Source organism: Vanacampus margaritifer, chromosome 8, assembly GCF_051991255.1.
Source record: "Vanacampus margaritifer isolate UIUO_Vmar chromosome 8, RoL_Vmar_1.0, whole genome shotgun sequence".
Taxonomy (NCBI): domain Eukaryota; kingdom Metazoa; phylum Chordata; class Actinopteri; order Syngnathiformes; family Syngnathidae; genus Vanacampus; species Vanacampus margaritifer.
The window spans coordinates 20,353,272-20,375,743 of record NC_135439.1 but is presented as its reverse complement, the minus strand read 5'-3'; the positions used below and the strand labels follow the sequence as shown (position 1 = coordinate 20,375,743).

The 22,472-nt window shown below is 43.9% G+C and overlaps 2 protein-coding genes and 1 non-coding gene across 5 annotated transcripts; 1 reads left to right on the top strand and 2 right to left on the bottom strand.

Annotated features, from left to right (window-relative positions):
- Nucleotides 1–2,451: 2,451 nt before the first annotated feature.
- Nucleotides 2,452–6,493, bottom strand: LOC144056413 (ras-related protein rab7-like). Of its 2 annotated transcripts, XR_013295062.1 has the most exons (6): nucleotides 6,281–6,493; nucleotides 5,534–5,602; nucleotides 5,240–5,366; nucleotides 4,265–4,483; nucleotides 3,640–4,178; nucleotides 2,452–3,568 (listed from the first exon to the last, which is right to left on the bottom strand). XR_013295062.1 is itself a non-coding variant. In XM_077573219.1 (5 exons), exons 2-5 carry the CDS (start codon nucleotides 5,590–5,592, stop codon nucleotides 3,918–3,920), a joined length of 666 nt encoding a protein of 221 aa, XP_077429345.1. In that variant the 5' UTR covers nucleotides 5,593–5,602; nucleotides 6,281–6,493; the 3' UTR covers nucleotides 2,452–3,917. The 2 variants fall into 2 exon arrangements, 1 of the variants encoding a protein (XP_077429345.1); XM_077573219.1 differs by having other exon boundaries at nucleotides 2,452–4,178.
- A 1,066-nt stretch (nucleotides 6,494–7,559) lies between these two features.
- On the bottom strand, nucleotides 7,560–7,632 carry trnaf-gaa (transfer RNA phenylalanine (anticodon GAA)). The gene has a single exon. It is a non-coding gene; the product is annotated as a tRNA-Phe (tRNA).
- A 232-nt stretch (nucleotides 7,633–7,864) lies between these two features.
- rpn1 (ribophorin I) lies at nucleotides 7,865–14,979 on the top strand. 2 transcript variants are annotated; one of them, XM_077573218.1, is made up of 11 exons: nucleotides 7,865–8,230; nucleotides 9,547–9,611; nucleotides 9,711–10,017; nucleotides 10,099–10,308; nucleotides 10,383–10,575; nucleotides 11,841–11,940; nucleotides 12,029–12,167; nucleotides 12,595–12,714; nucleotides 13,119–13,364; nucleotides 13,430–13,647; nucleotides 14,284–14,979. In XM_077573218.1, exons 1-10 carry the CDS (start codon nucleotides 8,003–8,005, stop codon nucleotides 13,610–13,612), a joined length of 1,791 nt encoding a protein of 596 aa, XP_077429344.1. In that variant the 5' UTR covers nucleotides 7,865–8,002; the 3' UTR covers nucleotides 13,613–13,647; nucleotides 14,284–14,979. The 2 variants fall into 2 exon arrangements, with proteins under 2 accessions (XP_077429344.1, XP_077429342.1); XM_077573216.1 differs by lacking the exon at nucleotides 14,284–14,979 and having other exon boundaries at nucleotides 7,866–8,230; nucleotides 13,430–14,222.
- Nucleotides 14,980–22,472: the final 7,493 nt, after the last annotated feature.

The following is a 22,472-nucleotide window of genomic DNA, read 5'->3' as shown; positions in this document are numbered from 1 at the left end:
CGGCTGGCCAAGCGGAATGCGGCCTTGGCGGTCGCTGAGGCAAAAACTCGGGCATGGGAGGAGTTCGGTGAGGCCATGGAAAACGACTTCCGGACGACTTCGAGGAAATTCTGGTCCACCATCCGGCGTCTCAGGAGAGGAAAGCAGTGCACCGTTAACACTGTGTATAGTGGAGACGGAGTGCCGTTGACCTCGACTCGGGACGTCGTGAACCGGTGGGGAGAGTACTTCGAAGACCTCCTCAATTCCACCAACACGCCTTCCTTTGAGGAAGCAGGGTCTGGGGACTCTGAGGTGGGCTCCCCTATCTCTGGGGTCGAAGTCGCCGAGGTGGTTGGAAAGCTTCTCGGTGGCGGGGCCTCGGGGGTGGATGAGATCCGCCCGGAGTTCCTGAAGGCTCTGGATGTTGTGGGGCTGTCGTGGTTGACACGTCTCTGCAGCATCGCGTGGACATCGGGGACGGTGCCTCTGGATTGGCAGACCGGGGTGGTGGTTCCCCTTTTTAAGAAGGGGGACCGGAGGGTGTGTTCCAACTTTAGAAGGATCACACTCCTCAGCCTCCCAGGTAAGGTCTATTCAGGGGTGCTGGAGAGGAGGGTCAGTCGGGAGGTCGAATCTCGGATCCAGGAGGAGCAGTGTGGTTTTCGTCCCGGCCGTGGAACAGTGGACCAGCTCTACACCCTCAGCAGGATCCTCGAGGGTGCGTGGGAATTCGCCCAACCAGTCCACATGTGCTTTGTGGACTTGGAGAAGGCGTTTGACCGTGTACCTCGGGGAGTTCTGTGGGGGGTGCTTCGGGAGTATGGGTTACCGAGCCCCCTGATACGGGCCATTCGGTCCCTGTACGACCGATGTCAGAGTCTGGTCCGCATTGCCGGCAGTAAGTCGAATTTGTTTCCGGTGAGGGTTGGACTCCGCCAAGGTTGCCCTTTGTCACCGATTCTGTTCATAACTTTTATGGACAGAATTTCTAGGCGTAGCCGAGGCGTTGAGGGGGTCCGGTTTGGTGGCCTCAGCATTGCATCTCTGCTTTTGGCAGATGATGTGGTGCTGTTGGCTTCTTCAAGCCGTGACCTCCAGTTCTCACTGGAGCGGTTCGCAGCCGAGTGTGAAGCGGTTGGGATGAGGATCAGCACCTCCAAATCCGAGACCATGGTCCTCAGTCGGAAAAGGGTGGAGTGCCCTCTCCGGGTCGGGGAGAAGGTCCTGCCCCAAGTGGAGGAGTTCAAGTATCTTGGGGTCTTGTTCACGAGTGAGGGTAGGTTAGAGTGGGAGATCGACAGGCGGATCGGTGCAGCGTCTGCAGTGATGCGGACGCTGTATCGGTCCGTTGTGGTGAAGAAGGAGCTGAGCCGAAAGGCAAAGCTCTCGATTTACCGGTCGATCCACGTTCCTACCCTCACCTATGGTCACGAGCTGTGGGTCGTGACCGAAAGAACAAGATCCCGGATACAAGCGGCCGAAATGAGTTTCCTCCGCAGGGTAGCCGGGCTCTCCCTTAGAGATAGGGTGAGAAGCTCGGTCATCCGAGAGGGACTCAGCGTCGAGTCGCTGCTCCTCCACGTTGAGAGGAACCAGTTGAGGTGGCTCGGGCATCTGGTTCGGATGCCTCCTGGACGCCTCCCTGGGGAAGTGTTCCGGGCATGTCCTACCGGCAGGAGGACCTGGGGACGACCCAGGACACGCTGGAGAGACTATGTCTCTCGGCTGTCCTGGGAACGCCTTGGGGTCCCGTCGGATGAGCTGGCTGAAGTGGCTGGGGAGAGGGAAGTCTGGGCTTCCCTGCTAAAGCTGCTGCCCCCGCGACCCGACCCCGGATAAGCGGAAGAAGACGGACGGACGGACGGATGATAATAATAATGATTTCCGCCACCCTGACTGCCTGGTGGAAGGCACTAGAAATTACAAAAGCCCAAGTGGAGCCCTGCGGGCTTTCTCCCCTATGGCATAACCCCGACTTTCAACTTAACAACCTATCGTTTTATTTAGGTGTTTGGGAGCAGAAAGGAATTACACATCTCCACCATCTCTTCTCAGATAATATGTTTATATCATATACATCCTTGGTCCAAAAATACAAAATTAAAAAAAAACAGATTTTGTTTTTACTTTCCGCTATCTTGGACTGTAGGATACTGTTTTGTGGAAAACACTACTTCACCTTTATATTTTTATGCAGGATCGTGAGTGGTCGGCGGCAACGATGAATACACAGAGACTTGATATGCTTTGCTAGAATAACTGTGTATTTTATTCCCCGCAAACAGCAAACAACATTTTTATACTGTGCTAGAATAATCGTATGTTTTATTCCCCGCAAACAGTAATCGACACCTGTGCTTTGCTAGAATGACTGTACCTTTTATTCCCCGCAAACAGTAATTGACACCTGTGCTTTGCTAGAATGATTGTACCTTTTATTCCCCGCAAACAGCAATAATCACAACTTGCTTTGCTCGAATGATTATACCTTTTATTCCCCGCAAACAGCAATCAATACACTACAACGTTAAGCAGCATAATATGATCATCATCAGCGCTTACCTTGACACTAGACCGGAGAGCCTACGGTCCGGGCAGAACGAGCTGCAAAACGGCTGGGCAATCGTACGTGTTCCGCAGCTGACTCTGTCCGGACCGTGTGCCGCTCCGTCTTTTATCCGTTAGCGTGGGAAACCGGGCTAGCCAAGCCCTTTCTCAGACACTTTCGAAAACATGTTTTGTAAAGCAGGGAAAACTGTAGTATAAACAAGGAAGAGTTCCCAGGCTGATCCCGCCCTTTATTTACAAGTTGTTGGGCACCTGGATTCGTACAACAGTTCAGGACAACAACATATCCTTATATAAGAGGTTACATGAAGACATATCAAACCATGTTTTTTTTTCACTTCAGATACCTTTATCTCCAAACTTGTGTTTGCTAGGTGACCTAACAACAACTGACTTACCACATAAACAATTTCAATCTACACTTGTAGCCCTTACTATCGCAAAAAAAACTATTCTTGTTAACTGGAAAAATAAACAAACTCTGAATATCGACCAATGGTCTAACCTCCTCATAAAGCACATTTTAATGGAAAAAATATCTGCCTCAAATAAAAACCAAATATCAAAATTTATAGAAACATGGTCTACGTATATAGAATATTTTAACCTAAACCTGGTTACTTAATTCTGCCTGTTAGCGAGAGCCACCACATCGCGATAACTTACATTGCTGTTTCTGTATTTGGCAATTTGTAACTAATGGTTGTGTTTTTATAGTCAGGAACCCAGTTGCTGCCAGCAGGATCGAGCAGATTACATCAAACGACACCTTAATCACCAACTCCTCAAGATTCACCTCCAATGGGCACTAAGGGTTAATATTCGGATTCACTGCATGCCAGTGGGTTAATTATATAGGTGCTGTCCCCCCCCTGGCTGGGTGTGGGCAGCTCTGCCCCTCTGTTGGCTGCTAGGTGGCGGCTGCGTCTTGGCCGTTCCCATGGTCTCTTGGGGGGTGCTGCGTTGCAGGGCTCTCCCTGGTGTCCGGAAACTCGTTGTACAACCCCACTCCGGTCTCCTGGTTGAAAAGACGGGCAGGAGAGTTGCAAATCTGCGCCGAGAGCTGCCGTGCCACTGCGAATGTCTTACCTGTTTTTGTCATGTCTGGGAAGATCTGGCTTTGGTTGAGGGCCCTGAGTGGGTTCCCGCCCTTCCGCGGGTTGACCAATCCGGGCCCTCAGCCACTTGTGCCTGGCCCCAGGTGTGGTTAGTTACCCAATTAGTGTGGGTGCATTTAGTTCCCGGGTGGTGATCAGTCCGTGTGGGATCATTGCCGCTTGTCATGGTCACCCCCGGAGTTCTGTCTGTCATTTTGATTTTTGTACCTTTTCAGTTCCTTGTTTATTTTATGCTGACCAGTTCCTCGGTTAGTGTTTTTTGTAAAATAAAGCACGCCAGTCTCGCCTGCACTCCTGCTGTGGTTCTCCTGCCTCCCTGCACTTTGGGTCCTCTATTCCACACGCCGACAGACACCACGCCGCTCCGTGACCACACCGTAACAGTTTTAGAGCGTTGCGTGCAATCGTCTGGAAGGCCTGCTCCACATTGATGGCCTCCTTGGCGCTGGTTTCAAAATAAGGGATGTTGTTCTTGCTCTGACACCAAGCCTGTGCCCGCTTGGTTGTGACCTGAATGTACACGGGAGCATGTGGAATATTTTAGGGCCCAGTAGTAAAACTAAGAAAGGAAGAAAAGAGGAAGTCTGCCAGGACACCTGTCTGTTCTCTAAATCGATCTTGTTGCCGAGCACAACAAAGGGGAAGTTCTCTGGGTCTCGGGGGCTGGCCTGGATTAGGAACTCGTCCCTCCAGCTGTCGAGGGTCTTGAAGGTGTTGGGGTCCGTCACATCAAACATAAGAACGCAGCCGTCTGCTCCGCGGTAGAACGTCTCTCCTAAAGACTGAAACCTCTCCTGACCTGCCGGGTCCCAAATCTGAAACACAACAAAAGGAAGTGAAACTACTTGATTTGCGAGTCCCCACAAAAACGGAAACACAGAGCAGCCTTCCAAATTAAAAGCATGATTTCAAAGCAAGATATAATAAAAAAAATCACACACTAAACAGCTTGAGGAATTCTCAACATGATAGATATTACTCAATTACATGAATGACTATTGTATTGAATTTAATTATTCACTGTATTCCTTAAAAATAAGTTGTATAACCACATATTTTGATCTAGACTCTTCTTCTGGCCACTGGATTATTTGTATCATTTTATTTATCTTTTTTTTTTAATTCATTTTATTATGTGCTCTATGCAAAATTGACTTTTATGAGCAAATTGAAAAAATATAATAGCCATTAATTTCATGCAATTTTAAGGAAAATTGCTATAATTGGGATATATGGTTTATTAAAAAAATGTCATTGTTTTTTTTTATACAAATTTTATGTATCATAAATACTAATTGTCCCTGTTATCTGTCACTTGTTATCGGTTTCTGTGAGTACTTTTACCGCTATTGATCTAAAAAAAAAGTGATATTGAACATCCTTAATTTTTATTGTTATTATTATCATTATCATCATCATAATCATTATCGTAAGAGGAAGAATGAAATGTACAGCAGGATCTAAACTATCATATTGGGGCGACAATCCCCAATGCACTTTCAAATGTTAGTGAATGGGACAAACAGCACAGAATCTCTCTTGAATTGGCGCGTACGCTATACGTTTCATACCTGCATTGTGACAAGTCTGTCATCCACCATGACTTCTTTCGTCAAAAAGTCTGCACCTATCGTGGCCTCGTACTGGTTACTGAACTTCTTATTCACAAACCGGTTCATCAGTGAGGTCTTGCCAACTCTAGAACCAAGCACAGGGCAAGAAATGAAGGTGAGGGACAGAAAACCTTCATTTGTGTGCTTGTGGAGTGGAGTGGTGAGAGCAGAACAAGTGGTGCTCTTTGCCGTAATGCATCCACGACAGGTGCACTGCAAACCACTCGAGCTTTATGGACGAGGACCACTCACCCAGAGTCTCCGAGGATGATGACTTTGAGGAGGACATTGAGGAGGACTTTCCCAGTCATTGTGCCTCAGCTGGAATGACATGAGAGAACATTAAGGGGGGGAACTACCACAAAGTGGACACAGCGCTCCAAACAGACAATTGTTCTAGATAAGTACAACATGCTTATTGCCGGAAATGTGCAACAGTGCAATGACAGAAATAGCAACAATGTACAATTTATGCACACTACTATGTATTGTTTTTTTTGACATTACGCAAATATTGAGTCTTAAGAATGTTAAATGTTGTGACCCCTTGTGCAATCTCCCTTCACTTTTGTGTTGTCTACGCCTACAGCACATGTTACCAAAGAGAAAGTGAGTTTTGTTTTGTAAGTGTTTGACAACAGATCACTAATTTTAGCACTTGTACGTCAGTTAAGTATGTTGGAATGACAGGACATGGACATGTATGCCATGTAAGATTTACGAGGAAAATATATATATTTTCAACTATAAGATGGTTTACAAATTAATTACAACTAACTAACAATACGGACTTTGTTTGACTTTGGAGGTTCAATGTTGTTAAAAGAATACCAAAAACAAACCCCAGTCACAAGACAGAATAAAGAATGGAACTAAGTGTTAGTCATTATATGTTCTTACTCTACGAGAGAAAACACCGATGATTTCATCTATTTTTGTTGTACAAGGGTCGTCGTTCATATTCGCTGAGCCAGTGTGTGCAAATATCATAAACCATACCTGTGAAACGATCCTGTGGTCCAAAATATCAAAAGTGGACTTTTCCTTAGCCTCGGTTAGCTAAAAAAAGAGGCTAGCAGTTCCTTTTAAATGTCTGTCGTCGCAAAAGTATCCCTTTGAAGCCTCCGACACTGTGCTAATAAATGATATCTGTCCGTCGCGATGAACTCTCCGAATCGAAGTGAGCGCTGTCAGAGGCAGCGAAGATCTCACTCGGAGCGCACACGCACGCGCGCGCACACACACGTAAGAATTTTAAAAGTTTGTTGATAGAAATGTATAAATGCCAGCTACAAACAGCTGTATATAAATTCTGATGTCACCACCAGTAACTATATCCAGGTGTGGAAAGACAACTGAAGTGGTAATAAAATAATGAAAACAATAATGGGTCGTTCCAGAATTGGAGGACATTTGGCCTTCAAAATTCTTGAAAAATAAACCTTCACTTTTCTGATATTCTGCTACATTTTCATCAATAATAGGTAAAAAAACTATCAAATGCTTGATTAGTTCATCTTACAGATCAATGGTACAATTTTCATTACAATGAATAATGATTATTATTTGAAATATTATGCTTATTCAAACAAATGTTCCCATAGTTACAAGAAACTGCAATGAAACGTATCACCCCCACCCCCTAAAGACAAACAAACAAACATTTTAACTGTTTATCGTGTTCGATTTGGTCATTAGGGGGTGGGACAAGGAAAAAGGTGCCTTTTAGTAATGGATCATTTCCTATTCCGGGGGCTAGGGGCGCTATAGCCCAGTAAAAATTCTGTGTAGCCCGCCATGCATTTTATTTGACATTCTAAAATAGATTTATAAATTATCGCCTCCTACCCCAGGAGAAAAAACAATCCTGGAGCTAAGGAAATTATGTTTTCGGTTGTTAAGTTTTCTGTCTCTTTTTTATTTTTGCGTGAAGATTAGGTTTAAAGTACCACTTATTTCAGAAACACCAATACACGAAAGAATTTATTGTATTGTGCAAAAATATATATTTTTTAATGCTATGTGTACTTCAACATGCCTACCTGACGCAGTCATTTTAAATATTTACTTGACACTATTGTATGAATATATATATATATATATATATGTATAATTGTACTTTTTTTCTTTGGCGCAGCCAGATTATTTGGCAGAAATCTGATGTGTATTATTTGGCTGCACATGTTCCTGAAAAGATATATACTTTTCTGTTGTATCATATTGTATCGGATTTTTTTTTTAAATCTCATTTTATTTTAACAAAAAGGACTCATCCCATTGCCGAAACCCGGGATCGAACCAGGGACCTTTAGATCTTCAGTCTAACGCTCTCCCAACTGAGCTATTTCGGCTTACGGTCACAGTCCATTATTATCAAAATATAGGAATAATCTCATTACAACGCAAACCATGGAAACAGGGCAGTTTTAGCGCTTCCGCTTTGCCACATTTCCACAAGGAGCTGCTACTTTTTACAAGCCAAACACATTTGGTCCGTGTATATACTATTAAAAGCGCAATACAAATAAGACAAACGAGCCAGACGAGCCTTCAAAGACAGTCTGTCGCTTCCGGCGCAGACCTTTGACGTCACATCACGTTCTTATGAATGAAGCGTCATCTTTTCTCGTGCAGAGCGGCGCGGTGTGACGGCCTTTCTACTTTGTTCGCCTCAATCTGAACGCTCTTCTCCCAGTATTCGAAGTCTGAACCACCGTAAACATGGCTAGAAGGCCCCTGCTCGGCGCTTTCCTGTTGCTCATGGCCGCTGCACGATGTGCGGCCACTTTGGCCAACGACGAAGTCAGGAGGACGGTGGACCTGAGCACTCATTTGGCCAAGATCACCGCGGACATTACCATGTCTAACCACGCACGCTACGACGTCCAAAGCTTCATTTTAACCGTGGAACCTGAGCTTTTTCCACACATGGCATACATTGGAGCCTCGGTGAGAAAATGAGCGAATATAACATCACCGCGAAACGACAGGCTCTTGTTAGCCGGATAGCTTGTTGGCTACCTAATGCAGACACGCGACTGTTGCTGCGCCTCTCGTGTCACAGCAAATATTAGTCACTCGTGTGCGTATATGTTATGATTTAGCATGGTGCCGGCAATATTGATTGCAGCTTGAGCTAAAATATGCAATTCTTAATGCATTGGCTGCGGCTTGAGCTAAATGATGCTAATATGAGTGGCCCGGTAGGTTTAACAGCCAATCATCGCTAATAAAGTGTTTATGGCCAACCCCAGTTTATTATGTACTGGTCAGACTTATGAAAGAAAGCACTGTTTGAGGTATGGCTTTTAATTGCTGTTGCTGAACATTAGCTTTCTTAGTCGTACACGTTGGTTCTAGTGACTGAATGACACGTATGCGCTGGGTAGCGTACTTCCGGCTACGATTGCGCAGATGAGTACCCGCCCACTTCTATAGACCGTAAACATTATTTTTACTTTAGACTTGTACCGCACAATATGGACAAAGGTAGTGACCGGCACCTTGAAATGATTAATAAATCAACTAGAGTTTTAATCGTTTAGTTAAGCAGACATTACTGATGTGTCCAAAGTGGGCGGGGGGACATTTGTGCATGATTTTGGGACATTTTCAGAATGAAATAATTGCCTTTGTGATGTATGTTACATGTATGGCTGGGTCATATAGATGTGAAATGTTTTATTTTCAGTTTGGAGATTTACATAATTTCTCTTGGAACATAAATGTTTTGAGAAACGTAAATTAATCAGAAATGCAATATAGAACATTGATGTGGTTAATAAAAAAACTGTTTTGCTTAAAAAGGGGGGACATTTCTACGTGACTGGCAAACTTTTCTTAAACTAGTGTTTGAATATAAATGTTTTTTCATGAAAACATAAAATAGTGACCTCAAACCCTTTTAACATCAGGTGAATGTAAACAATATCCACAATAAAATAGAATTTTAAATGTACTTTTAAAAGATACTGTACATCAAAGTAGGACGGGATGGGAGGTGAAATATTCCCCGTTTTGAAGCACATATTTTGGGTCAAACTTTCCAGCATGTGGATAAATCCCTGCTGTTGTAATGCATAAATATGCCATTGTCAAGCTTAGGGAACTCTGTGATTTCATTTCACTGGACGCCTTTCTTGTTGTACGGAAAACAATGTGAAGGTGATTCCGCGCATGTTGTTTCGTAGTGGGGATCAAAGTCACTAAGCAAATGATTATAATGTGCTGTCAGTAATAATAATAAAAATAATTTGTATTTACAGGTGCAAGGTGATGAAGAGGATGATGGCCAGCTGAAGATCCAGGAAACAAAAATTAACGGCTTAACGTAAAGAACCATTCACCTCCATTTGTAGCAGAAATACACTTGTTGAGCCTCGCTGATGTACTGTTAAGTAATCGCTGCATCCTTTTGTTTTTTTTACAGCGGTGTCTTTTTCAAAGTAACTCTTCCATCCACATTGGTTGTGGGAGGTAAGGTTAAAGTAAAGGTGGAAATGACATTCAGCCACGTCCTCGAGCCCTTCCCCTCGGACATCACCCAGGCCGAGCGCCAGCTGGTTGTTTTTCAAGGCAACCACTACTTCTATTCGCCGTACCCCACCCAAAGTCAGACGACACGTGTTCGCCTGGCGTCCAAAACGGTGGAGAGCTACACCAAACTGGGCAATCCCAGCAAGATGGATGACATAATTGAATACGGCCCCTACAGTGACATTCCCCAGTTTAGCCAGGTACGGCTCATCGCAAGATGACAAGCTTTGCTAGTAGAAACTGTCACAAAGTTCTAACTGTGCATGTCCTCTCATGTCTAGGATGCAATGAAAATCCACTTTGAGAACAACACACCCTTCCTCACAATCAGTAGCATTACTCGCACCATTGAGGTGTCTCACTGGGGCAACATCGCTGTGGAGGAGACGATTGATGTGAGGCACACTGGAGCCGTCCTGAAGGGCCCATTTTCTCGCTACGATTACCAGCGGCAGTCAGACAGCGGCATCTCGTCTGTCAAATCCTTCAAGGTATAATATACCCTCGTGCTTAATTACTGTACTTATTTCTGTTGTTGATATGACAATCATCTCCCCTTCTCCAGACTATACTTCCTGCTTCTGCGCAAGATGTCTACTACAGGGATGAGATTGGAAACATCTCCACCTCCCACCTGCAGATTCTGGAAGACTCCGTGGAGGTGGAGGTCAGGCCTCGCTTCCCTTTGTTTGGTGGATGGAAGACCCACTACATTATTGGGTATAACCTGCCCAGCTATGAATATCTCTACACTCTCGGTGAGTGGATTGGAAAGACTTCCAATTACCATGTGGACAGCAATAACCCCTAAAGGCCTAAAGTGCCTGGCAAACATGTCTCTAAAACCTATGGGTGACTTAAGAGTCATTCCCCAAAACCTGAAGTTTTCCTGGAAATTCAACAATATTAAAAAAATATTTTTTATCTCAGCTCTTGAAGCAGATAGAAACATAATTCCCAAAACATTTCAGAGCTTACACTTGTGGCATTCACACAAACATACGTTTATTATTATAAACCTTCAATATATATATATTTTTAATCAACAAACAAATATCGCATCTGCGGGTATATTTACCTCCTTACTAGAGCGCATAGTTGTAATAGCCTCAGGGAATCAAGTAATTATTCGTCGTCCATTCCATTACAAAGCCGTTGAAATTTTCAACATCCTTATAGTCAACAAACATATTTCTTAACTGTATGTCACTGTCGACTCGTTACACCGATTCAAATTCCTCCTGCGCAGTTGTCAATCGCGTCATTTATTTCATAACTCCCGAAACGAGGCCCACGTCACCCTCGTGTGCATGCTCTGATGCATTTTATCGGCTAAGAGACCAGGAATTGGTCAAAACAAAATGACTTATACGCTATCTCGGCTTTAAATGGAGAATAGCGCTGGATCGCTCCCAGCTTTAACGGTAGAAGCGCGACCACGTGCTCCCGGCCTTAATGGGTTCAAATAAGTACATTTTTCCACAGAGAATCCTAACCTATTTAATGAACTGTAAATAATTAGAGTGACTTTTTTTTGTTTACTTGTTGGACTGCAGAGTCAGTACAAGGGTTATTTGGTTGAACCCTTGGTTATTTGCGGTTTGGTATCCGAAAATTGGATTGCAAGTTATTTTTATTGTATCCTTTCTTTGATGAAATTTTAAATTTGTTGTTTGTTTTTTTTAAGGGCCTAAAAGTGTCTTGATTTAGGCAAAATGTGCTTTGCTTCCATCTGTGGCATCTATAAGTACTTATCAATACAAATAAATCAATTACTGACTTTGCTATTCACAAACTTGGCTTATTTGTAAGACATAACATCTGCTTTCGTCGTGAGCATGCATGTTCAATGTGCATTTTTTAGGCGGATTCACGCTTATTATGTGATTCACTGTCATTGTGTATTTAGGGTCTAATATAAGTGTATGATGAATAAGTAAACATTTAACATGTGTAGGAGCGTATAAAGAACTCATTACTGTGACTTTGACATAAAACACAGGCCCTCTTAATGATCTTTCAGGGGACCAGTATGCACTGAAAATGAGACTGGTTGACCACGTCTATGACGACCAGGTCATTGACTCTATGACTATCAAAATCATCCTACCAGAGGGAGCCAAGTGAGTTTCAACAATCAACATTTGTATTTTATTCATATATTTAGTTTGACTATGTATGCCCTTTTATTTTACTGCCCGCTTCCTTCAGAAACATCCAGATGGATACGCCATACAAAATTGATCGCATGCCAAACGAACTGCACTACACGTACCTGGATACCTTTGGCCGACCCGTGCTTGTTGCCACCAAGAAGAACCTGGTGGAGCAGCACATTCAAGATGTTGTGGTAAGACTGCTTTATGAAGAGGGATTCATGTTTGGACTTTTCTTTAACCAGCTGTTGCCTAATGGTGTGCATCCAAAATCGAATGATGGAAGGTTGGAATAGTCTCATGTCTGTGTAGAATGTATATTCCCAGTCATGGGGGTTATAATAATTCACTAAGGCTACATTGAATCAGCAGAGGACACGCCAACTGTCAGATCAATGACGGGTTGGTATGCAGGACGGTTGTTCACCATCCACAGCAGTTAACAAAAATTTAGAACAGAAAAATCCTGTCAGATTATGTCAAGTTACCACTATTCAACCTATGTGTATAGATTAGCTTTTGCAATGTCATTTTTAAAAAGTACAAATCAAATATTGAAGACCATCACTGAATAAGCACGTAATAGTATTAATAGCGTACATGTTGTTTTGTGATTTACAGGTTCACTACAACTTCAATAAGATCCTGATGCTGCAGGAGCCTCTCTTGGTTGTTGCAGCCTTCTACATCCTCTTCTTCACCGTCATCATCTATGTTCGTATGGACTTCGCCATCACCAAGGTTTGTTTTCAGACAACTTGGGGGGAGTCAACTTTTACCTTAGATCACGGATTTGGGACAGTACAGTATAAAATAGGGCGGAGGGAAATTATCTATTAGGAAAAAACCTTGGACAGATGTGCAGCCATTTTTATTTTTATTTCCATGAGCGTACACACTAAGGTCAGCCAAAAGAACTACATGAACCATAAGGCAATGGTGCTTCTGGTTGTCCTGGATTTCGGAATGGACATGATTTTTTTTTTTTTAAGACTATGGTTTGGATGGAGGCGTGAGTGAAAATCCACTTCTGTGTCACCATCTACTGGACAGAAGCAGTATTGTTATTAAAAAAAAAAAGTAAAAAATAATAATAATAATTTGACTCACGTGACACTCATGTTTTTTGTGTGTTCCTCCTTCAGGACCCAGCAGCCGAAGTGCGCATGAAGGTGGCTTCCATCACCGAGCAGGTGCTAACTCTGGTCAACAAGCGTCTGGGCCTGTACCGACACATGGACGAGGTGGTCAACCGCTACAAGCAATCTCGCGACACGGGCGCTCTCAACAGCGGCCGTAAGGCGCTCGAGGCGGACTACCGCACACTCACCAACGAGATCAGCTCATTGCACGCTCGCCTCAAGGCCGAAGGCTCCGATTTGGCCGACAAGGTGCGTGATGATTGTATGATTGCCGGGATGCAGTTGAGTGACGGTCGTCGTCATCTCTTGGCCAGGTCGTGGAGGTGCAGAAGCTGGACGGCCAGGTGAAAGATCTGGTGATCCGTGCCAGTCAGGAGGCGGAGCGACTGGTTGCCGGCAAGGTGAAGAAGGAGGTGTACATCGAGAACGACAAGACTCTGTCCAGCAAGAGGCAAGAGCTCATTTGCCGTATCGACAGCCTGCTGGATGCTCTCTAAAACAAGACGTCAACACTCGCCCCGCAGCCAATCATGTATGTATGACGACCCCGATAAATGTGACAAACATGCATTTCACATCGTGTCCAGCCAGTAATGTGTCATCATGCGGGTTTATCCAAACACTCGTGCCTTGTGATAAAATGGATCACAGGTTGTTGAGCGCTCCCATTGTCACATGTGCTCTGACTTTACATGGCCTCTGTTTAAATCTCAACTTTTGGTTCGGTTTTGCAAAATGTTAACAAGTGCGTAAGTGTTCACTGATGTCTTTGCTCACATACACTAGTTCGACATGAACATTTTCTTAAGCGGTTAGGTGTGATTGGTTACTGATCTTGGCCCATTTTCTCCAGTTTGCACTTACTGTACGATTTCTTGTTTTACTGCTTTCCCATAATAATGAAAAAGCTCTGATTTTTTTTTTTTTACATGTTTGTCACTTTTTTGTAATTTAGTCACATTTTCTACATTTAGTGGCTTTGTAAGAGGTGGTGTTTTCACTGAGATTTGGGAATTCATGAGACTGTTATGTGAGAAAAGACATGGAGATGGAAAAAAATGTAAGGCTGTCAAATTTCAAATAAAAATTGGAGTAACAACCTCTTCAGTTTGTTGTAGCTTAATAAACTTGCACGTCAATTTTCTGCATGCCGTTTGTGCTCATTAAGGTTCGCAGCTGACTTTTAGGGCAAGAGGCTGGATACACCCAGGACTGGTCAACGGCCAATTGCAGGGAACTTCTAGACTACCATTGAAGCCCTTTTCACACTACACTCAATCGGTACGAAGGAGTCGCAGCAACGGGAAGTTACCAAATGTAGCATGTCCATATTTGGAAGTGCTAAGATAGCAGCCTACCAGGAAGTAAAAACTAAGATTTTGCCACACCTATGGACTGTCAATAGGACCCTCACGGCTGAAGCCAGAGGGCAGGCATCTTACATTGCCACTTTTACTGATAACAAGTTTTGTTTTTTGTTTTTACTGAAAAAAATTAACAAGTGTGTGTTTTACGGTAGGTCATGAAAGCCGTGCAAAGAGTGAACCGTCACTGTTTGCATCATCCATTATCTAAGTATTGTGAGGTTTACATTTTGCAGCATTTTTTTTCCTGATGGGTTTTACTTACTGTCACTTGATTGTTAATGGCTCTTACAACATGATGCAGATGAATCTTTGAGTAACACCGGGAGATAAACCATATAAGAGAAAAATAAAATATTTTTCTTAGCAATGAAATACACATGTTGTGCTTCTCACAGACTTATTGTTACAACTATATGTCATAACACTGGGATTTTCACCATAGAGGCAGAAAATAACATGAAAACGCTGTGGAAAAATCAACGTATTAAAGGCATAGTGTGTATTTCATTAGAAAGAAAAAAAAAGTAATTTCAATTACATGCAAAAAAAAAGTCCTATCACAACGTAAATTTTTGGGGGGTATAATCGTAAGTATATAGTCCGCAATTATATTACGTGGCTGGAGCCTCACAAGAGGCTGACATGTTTCACTGCCATCTTCTGCTACGGATGCCCAAAGGATAACTTTGTGAAGGTAGTTAGCCCTGTTTACAGCTAGTGTCCGACCCCAATGGGTCCACAGCCACAGCTGGGGCCTGCAGGTGGTCGTAGCTAAGTGCTGTGATTGAGTGCTTTGCTTTCGAAAGCTTTTACTAGCGTCTTCCACTGCTATATAAATAAAGATGACATAACTAGCCGCTCGATCAAGCCTATGGCTCAGCTAACTCCCACTAGCTGCTCTTGTTAGCTAAGCTGCTCTGGCTAACTCCAGCTCACTCTGTATTTCGGCATCGCTTGCTGGAATTCTCCCTGACTGCCAAGTTGCTATCGCTCGCTGAGACGCTCTCTCGCTCATGCCAAAGAATATTGGTGGTAGGCTTGCAAAGTTTGGCCTCTCCGAGTCACCGTAGTTCACGTGCTTCGAAATGCATTCGCTTTGGCTGTATTGTATTGGTGACATGTAGTGGTCAACTTTTACACACTACCTTTTGAATTTAGGCAGCCTTAGTGAATGGTAACGTAAGATGGCCGCCAGTTGCTTCACTTCTCCCAACGGAAGTGGCCTTGACAGTCCATTCATATGTAACTCCATGGCCACATCATGACTAGATGTATCGTTCATTGTTTCAAAAAAGAAAAACAACTTTGCAAGTTTAATCGTGCCGTTGCTTGTAAATAAGTTTGCCAAAATAAATCAGTTCACCAGCAACACTCCGTTCCGTGGTCCCTGCCCCGCTCCACATATACAAGAAATGGGTTTGACAATGGTGGGCTGCATTCTGCTAAATACAGTGTGAAAAAGGGCTTTACTTGTCTTTGCTTGATGCTTGTCTTACATTAACCTAACGTGCACGTTTTTGGAATCTGCGATGAAGTTAGCATACCTAGAAAAAAGCCCCACAAGGACGAAGAGAATATTCAAACTGAGTTTCAAGAGTTGAAACTCACAACTCAGAACTAGTGTGAGGCATGTGTGCTGAGTAAACAAACTACCTACCAAAGGAAGTAATTGCCACATGGGGGCGCCCTTGTGTTAGAAACGCCTGAATTGCAACGTTCTTGTTTCCCTGAACAGAAGTGTGTTGCACTTCATTTCGTCATGCTAATCAAGGCATATTGATTTTCTGGATAAAAATAACCTTTAAAAAGTAAATAGGATGTATAAAAGCACACTTTACAACAACAGAGGGGATTTCCAGTGCATTGTTGTTGTAGTGTAGCAGAATACAGCACCTATCAAGACCATGGAGGTCAGTCTGAGGTCACTGCTTTCCCTCTGAGGTCATCATGGGTCCTGGCAGGTCACTTCCTGTCCCATAATAACAGGCCTCCTTCCCCTCACAATACTAATGTTAACATTGTATGTGCATACAATAATCATTCTGAAAGTACACGGCAGGGGAAAGCAAAGACAATGTCCGTTCGCGCCGATGCTCGGTGCCGCCGAAAGGCCACACAATGGCAGTTTTGTTTGCGCTCCAGTTGATTTTTGCAGCAGTGGGAGATGGGGCAAACTCATTCTCACAGCAGGCGGGCCGCTCGAACGCGCGCACACCGGCGACCGAGACTGTCCGGCAGACCACTGAGCTCACGTCTGCATGCTTGCTGCAATGCGCTGATGCTATCAGGCCGCTCTGACTTTACTGCTGGCCCCACAACTTATGAGCGGTGATTAAAAGCAATTCAAAAGACGCTCGACAAAACTAATCCTAAGGATCGCTATGAGAAATGATCCGTGTCACTGAAAATACATGTTTGAATAATAGATGAATGGAATTTATCAGCAGCATTCAGTATCACTGTTATTATAGAAACAAAGGCATCCATCAAAGACTAGATACAAAATGTGTAAAAGTGAGTCTGAGTGCCAAATTGGACCGAGATGACAATTACTGCTTAGAACTAAAATACATCCAACACCATTCAATCTTTTTCACTGGAAACTGCCAAACTGTTGATTGTTCACTTCATTACTTTTCATAACTTAAGTCACTCTTCATTGCGGTAAAACTTTACATGCAGTTGCCTAAAAATTCCAGCTCAGGAACTACATTATAACTTTTGTGCTGCACCATCAACACATATGTTAAATGTTAGGTAAATTATTTATTAAAAAGTATATGTGACCCGCTCTGGTAACAACTCTTGTATTTGACCATAACAGTGCAGGAGGTCGAAAATGTCGATTTTGAGATTTCTCCACAAATAGCCTCTTTGAGGTCTCTAGTTTCATTTCCCAGCAGCACAAAAGTCAACAATTTAATAGAAGTGCATGAAAATAATAATAAATAATGCATCAGAGAAACATTAATATTTGACCTTGAACATAAAATAAATCAATGGTTAATACAAAGACGCTGACATGGATGGTAGCTAGGGCTGGGCGATATGGCCAAAAAATAAAATCTCGATTTTTACAGACATTCAGGATGATTCCGATTTTAATCTAATAAACCCAAACTAATAAACCCACATAAACTTAACATTTTTCTCAAGTGCCACAATTAAGTAGTTGGTAGCTATTGTAAACATGTCTTGTAAAGCACCCATCCAGCATTCTGCCACAAAAACATTTGAATGTAAAATAACATAAGAACAACAGCTTTTAACTCTTTGACTGCCAGACGTTTTCAGAAACGGGATGTCGCCAGTGCCAGCCGATTTAAGCATTTTGACTGATCTTTCAAGGTCCACAGAAAATGTTGTGTTTGGACTATGGAAACACACATACTACCAAATGAAAGATTGAACTCTCATCTTTAATCAGAAAAAAAAGTTTGTTTCTACCTTATTCCGTTCTTCAGTAATCAACAATAGAAAATGGTTAGTTTCACCGAAATGCTCTGTTTTGAAACAAAAAGCGGAGAAAAAGAGCTTTTTGTGAAACGATGTTATTTCATGCACTCTAGTGAATTCTACACTTCTTTTTGTCCATGAATGATGCCACAAACACCTAAATAGTGCTTTACTTCTGTAATACACCACCACCAACAATGAAAAAGTGTTTTTAGATTGCAAAATACGTTTAATTCCATTCAACAGTGTAACAATTTGACAAAACAATTTCGCAAACTATTTACAAATGTGTGCAACTGTGGTACTATTTACAATTATGTGGATGTTTCAAATACAGTTTTTCTTTTTGTAACACTGCCCTGCGTGCAAGGAGAGGGAGCAGGATTTGCACAACAGAGTAGTTTCACTTCGATTGTCTGTTTCGCGTGCAGACGTTACACTTTCTTGACGGCCTTTTTTTCCGGGGAATAGCAAGTAGCAGACTGTACCCACTCCTCCGATGAATATGCATTGGACTCTGGGCACTCTTCGTCGTTCGATTGAACGTCCGCCTGAGCGTGCTCGGTTGTGCTCCGCGTTTTCCGGTGTTAGCATCGCTAGCCCGTGAACCTTTATGACGTCGTCATAGCCGCCGCGTCAGCGCTTACAACTTCGGCGTCAACCTCGGAGTCACCATCATCATCATCGATGATGATCATCGTCGTCATCAATGTGCTCTTTAGCGTTGGTCGATGCCTTTCGTCTTTGAAAAAAATTCCCAAGTGTGAGCTGCTTGCAACCGGTCGCCATTGTTCGCTTCTTCAGCCATCTAGCTCCGCCTCACATCTTCTACTGCCGCGTCAATGCTTCCAACCTCGGAGTCACCATCATCATCATCGATGATGATCATCGTCGTCATCAATGTGCTCTTTAGCGTTGGTCGATGCCTTTCGTCTTTGAAAAAAATTCCCAAGTGTGAGCTGCTTGCAACCGGTCGCCATTGTTCGCTTCTTCAGCCATCTAGCTCCGCCTCACATCTTCTACTGCCGCGTCAATGCTTCCAACCTCGGAGTCACCATCATCATCATCGATGATGATCATCGTCGTCATCAATGTGCTCTTTAGCGTTGGTCGATGCCTTCGTCTTTAAAAAAAATTCCCAAGCGTGAGCTGCTTGCAACCGGTCGCCATGTTCTCTTCCCTTCCCCAGCCATTGTCCCCTCTAGCTCCGCCTCACGTCTTCTACTGACGCCTAACCAATCTTGTCAAAAGAGAGTCATTGCTGCCATCTAGGGGCCAAAAATAGTCATTAGGCTAACTAGATCTGCTTGAAACTTTCACCACAGCTGGCCAAGGCTTTCCTCCACCCGTTTACAAAATTTTTTTTAAAAAAAATTGGAGAACGTCTTTTAACGTCCTTGGCGGCCCTCCGTAGGTTTTTACTAAACGTCATTTAACGTTTTTGGCAGTCAAAGAGTCAATCATCCAAAAGACAAAATTTGATTTCACGATTTAGAAAATTTTCAATGATGTATCGAATTAATTCGATGTATTGCCCAGCCCTATACAAATTTGAACCATGTTTATCTTTATCTCAGTGATTGTGCATGATAACATATAGATAGGTTACAAGATGGAGTGCATTGTAAAATAAACACCCTAGAATGTGTGGTCTGTCTTTAAATATCAAACATTTTTGGAAGCTGATAGATTCAAATGAAATGGAAAAAAAGACTGAAAGGATGCCGATTGCAAAACAGGTCACCAAACCTTTACACAATGTGGGCCTTTTTCTTTCTCAGACTTTTACTCAAGCCTGGCACAGATGCTGAGTTGGAAGTACGGCCTTTGATAAGCAGATATGAAGTGACCGCACGTTATAGCCTTAAAGGGGAAGTCAACCTCCATTTTTTTTTTTAACAATATGTTGTATGCAGGCCCACTAGTCTAAATATGGCATTCTAGTTAATATTGCGTTAGTGGAATATGAATCAGCAAATAAACAGCAAAATCCTGCCGTTTTTATCCATCTCATGGGGCGGCCATTTTGCCACTTGTCGACTGAAGATGACATCAATGTTACTCAGGTCTCAGGTAACAACCAATCACAGCGCAGCATCAGAAAACACGTGAGCTCTGAGCAACATTGATGTCATCTTCAGTCGACAGCAAGTGGCAAAATGGCCGCCCCCTGAGATGGATAATAACGGCTGGATTTTGCTTCATAATTTATATTCCAAAAATGCAATATTAATCAGAATGTCATGTTTGGATTAGTGACACATAACATATCGTCAAGAAATGTTTTACGGTTGACTTCTACTTTAATGTCACAGTGACACTTGAAGCATGACTTGCCGGCTCAAATGCTACCTAGAAGTTAGTGTCACCTAACAGTACTGACGGTGAGGCCCTTGCTTCTTCGCTTTGCCTCGTCTTGATGATTTTAGGCCTTTTTTCACTTTCAGACATGTCCTCTGGCCCAGGATGTGATTACTGGTCACAGAAGAAATGCGGTTTATCTGTTGGCGTCAGTCGAGCAAAATACTGTTTGAACCGGAATTCGTGTGCAGCACTGTATCCTGATGTGGCGTACGCGTGTTTGGGGTGGATGAGGGGGTTAGTGCAAGGTGTGGGACTACTTGGCCCATGTGGTTGAGCTGTAAGGTACCCACATGCATGAAGCTGATTAATATCTTCCTTTCCTGAAGGGGAGTAATGATGCAGTGTGTGCTCTTTCTTTATCTGCCAGAAATAATCAATATGCAAAAATTAAAACAACTATGGCGGCAAACTATGTTGCAGCTAAAAGGGTAATCCGCAAGGTTTTGGCGGCGGTGACGTGGTGGTGATTGATTACACGGAGTGGGGGTTGTCTCACCTGCAGCTACTTCCTTCTTAATCTTTCTCGCTGGGAGAAAATGCCCACGTGCACACCGAGACGCACAAAGAAAGCGAGCGTCAGAAGTCACCAGTCGGGGAACAATATCCTGCTCAGAAGACCCTTCGCGGCGCACTCTCATAAATCACCAAGACAGAGCCACCACCCTCACTGTCACCGTGTTATTATGTGCACGCACGCTTGCTATGACACGCACTCATTCAATCCTTCTCGCCCCTGCATAAAAGGATGTCATCGAAAAGGGGAAATGTGAACGTGAACCCAAAACCTTCCCCTCCCGAGTCCGCCTGGCTCTGCTTAAAACGAAGGCCTTTTTTCCTCACAACGGCGCTTCTGTGAGCCGCCATTCCTCAGTGACAGGCTGCCGGGATGACGGGTTAGCAATGGATGAGAAGCCCTGCCCCTCAGGTAGCGGCCCCCGTCACAGGTGGCAGGTGTGATCCGCCCGCGCGCGGACGCGTGTTGGTGAGCGAGGGGCGGGAGGACAATGAGGGCGTCTGTGGCCCTCGACGCAGCTGCGGGGAGCGGGCTGACAGACGCCAGGAGATGGAGATGGCACTTTAATGCCGAGGATTGAGCGGCGAGACGCATTCTTGGAGGCGGAGAACGGAGGCCGGCAAGACAAGCATCAAAAGCCTGCTGCCATCTTGCTCCCAAATGCCGATGTTTACACACTTTCCCCCCCTTCCCGAGCCGGGCCTATCTGCGCGCACGCCGATGTCAACCTCCCTCTCGATGTGGATTTGTATCGACGAGACAGTAATCCTCTTCCCTTGTCGCCCTTGTTTGCGACTGTCCGCAAGTCCCGCTAAGACCCACTGATCCGTGCCACATGGCGCTCCATCAAAGCAGCGATGGTCATGCCTCTCAGGACAAGTTTGGCCGTAAAAAACAAGGCTGCGCGGCTCATGGAAGTCCCTCGGTGCAGGGGATAAGCGGCAGATGAAGCTCTACTTTAGATGTTTTATCATCTTGGATGGTATGACAGTCGCCAAGGCCGTCAGACTGCTCTCTGTTCACAAGCGCGCACACACAGACACATTTCCTACTTTCTCTATCAGACCTGAGTCTAGTGACAGGGGCACTTCCCATTAGCTGTGAGAGTGGCCCTCTCCTTCCCAGGGCAGCCAATTTCCCCTACTCCACAGCTGATAGGAAACTTTGATTGTCCACCGAGCTCACCCGAGACAAAGAGATTTTTCCTCTCGCAATCCACATATCTCGCCATCACATCTCCGCTTTGGATCGCGCCTTCTCCTATAAATCCCTTCCTCTTGATTTTTCTTGCATGAGGCAACAGTCGCTCGTCTGCGGCCTGCGGATCGGGAGTCCATCAAACTGACACTAACTGCTTTGATGGGCCGGAAGTTTCAATTCATGTGGCCACATCTGCATCCTCTGACTCAACCCTCCTCGATGTGTATTATTTAAACACCTCTATGTGCAAAAGGTCTCAGAAGTTGTTGATGACATAACACAGCAATATATCATGTAAGACCTATTTAGATTTCTGAAATTTAAGACTTATACGTGTATTTGTGCCTCTGTTATATACAGTGCATACTAGAGCAGGCTAACAGACATCCCAACTTGGCGCCCATGTTGGTAGGTGTAACATTCCCAGCAAAGGCAATGAAAAGCATCGACGTTAGC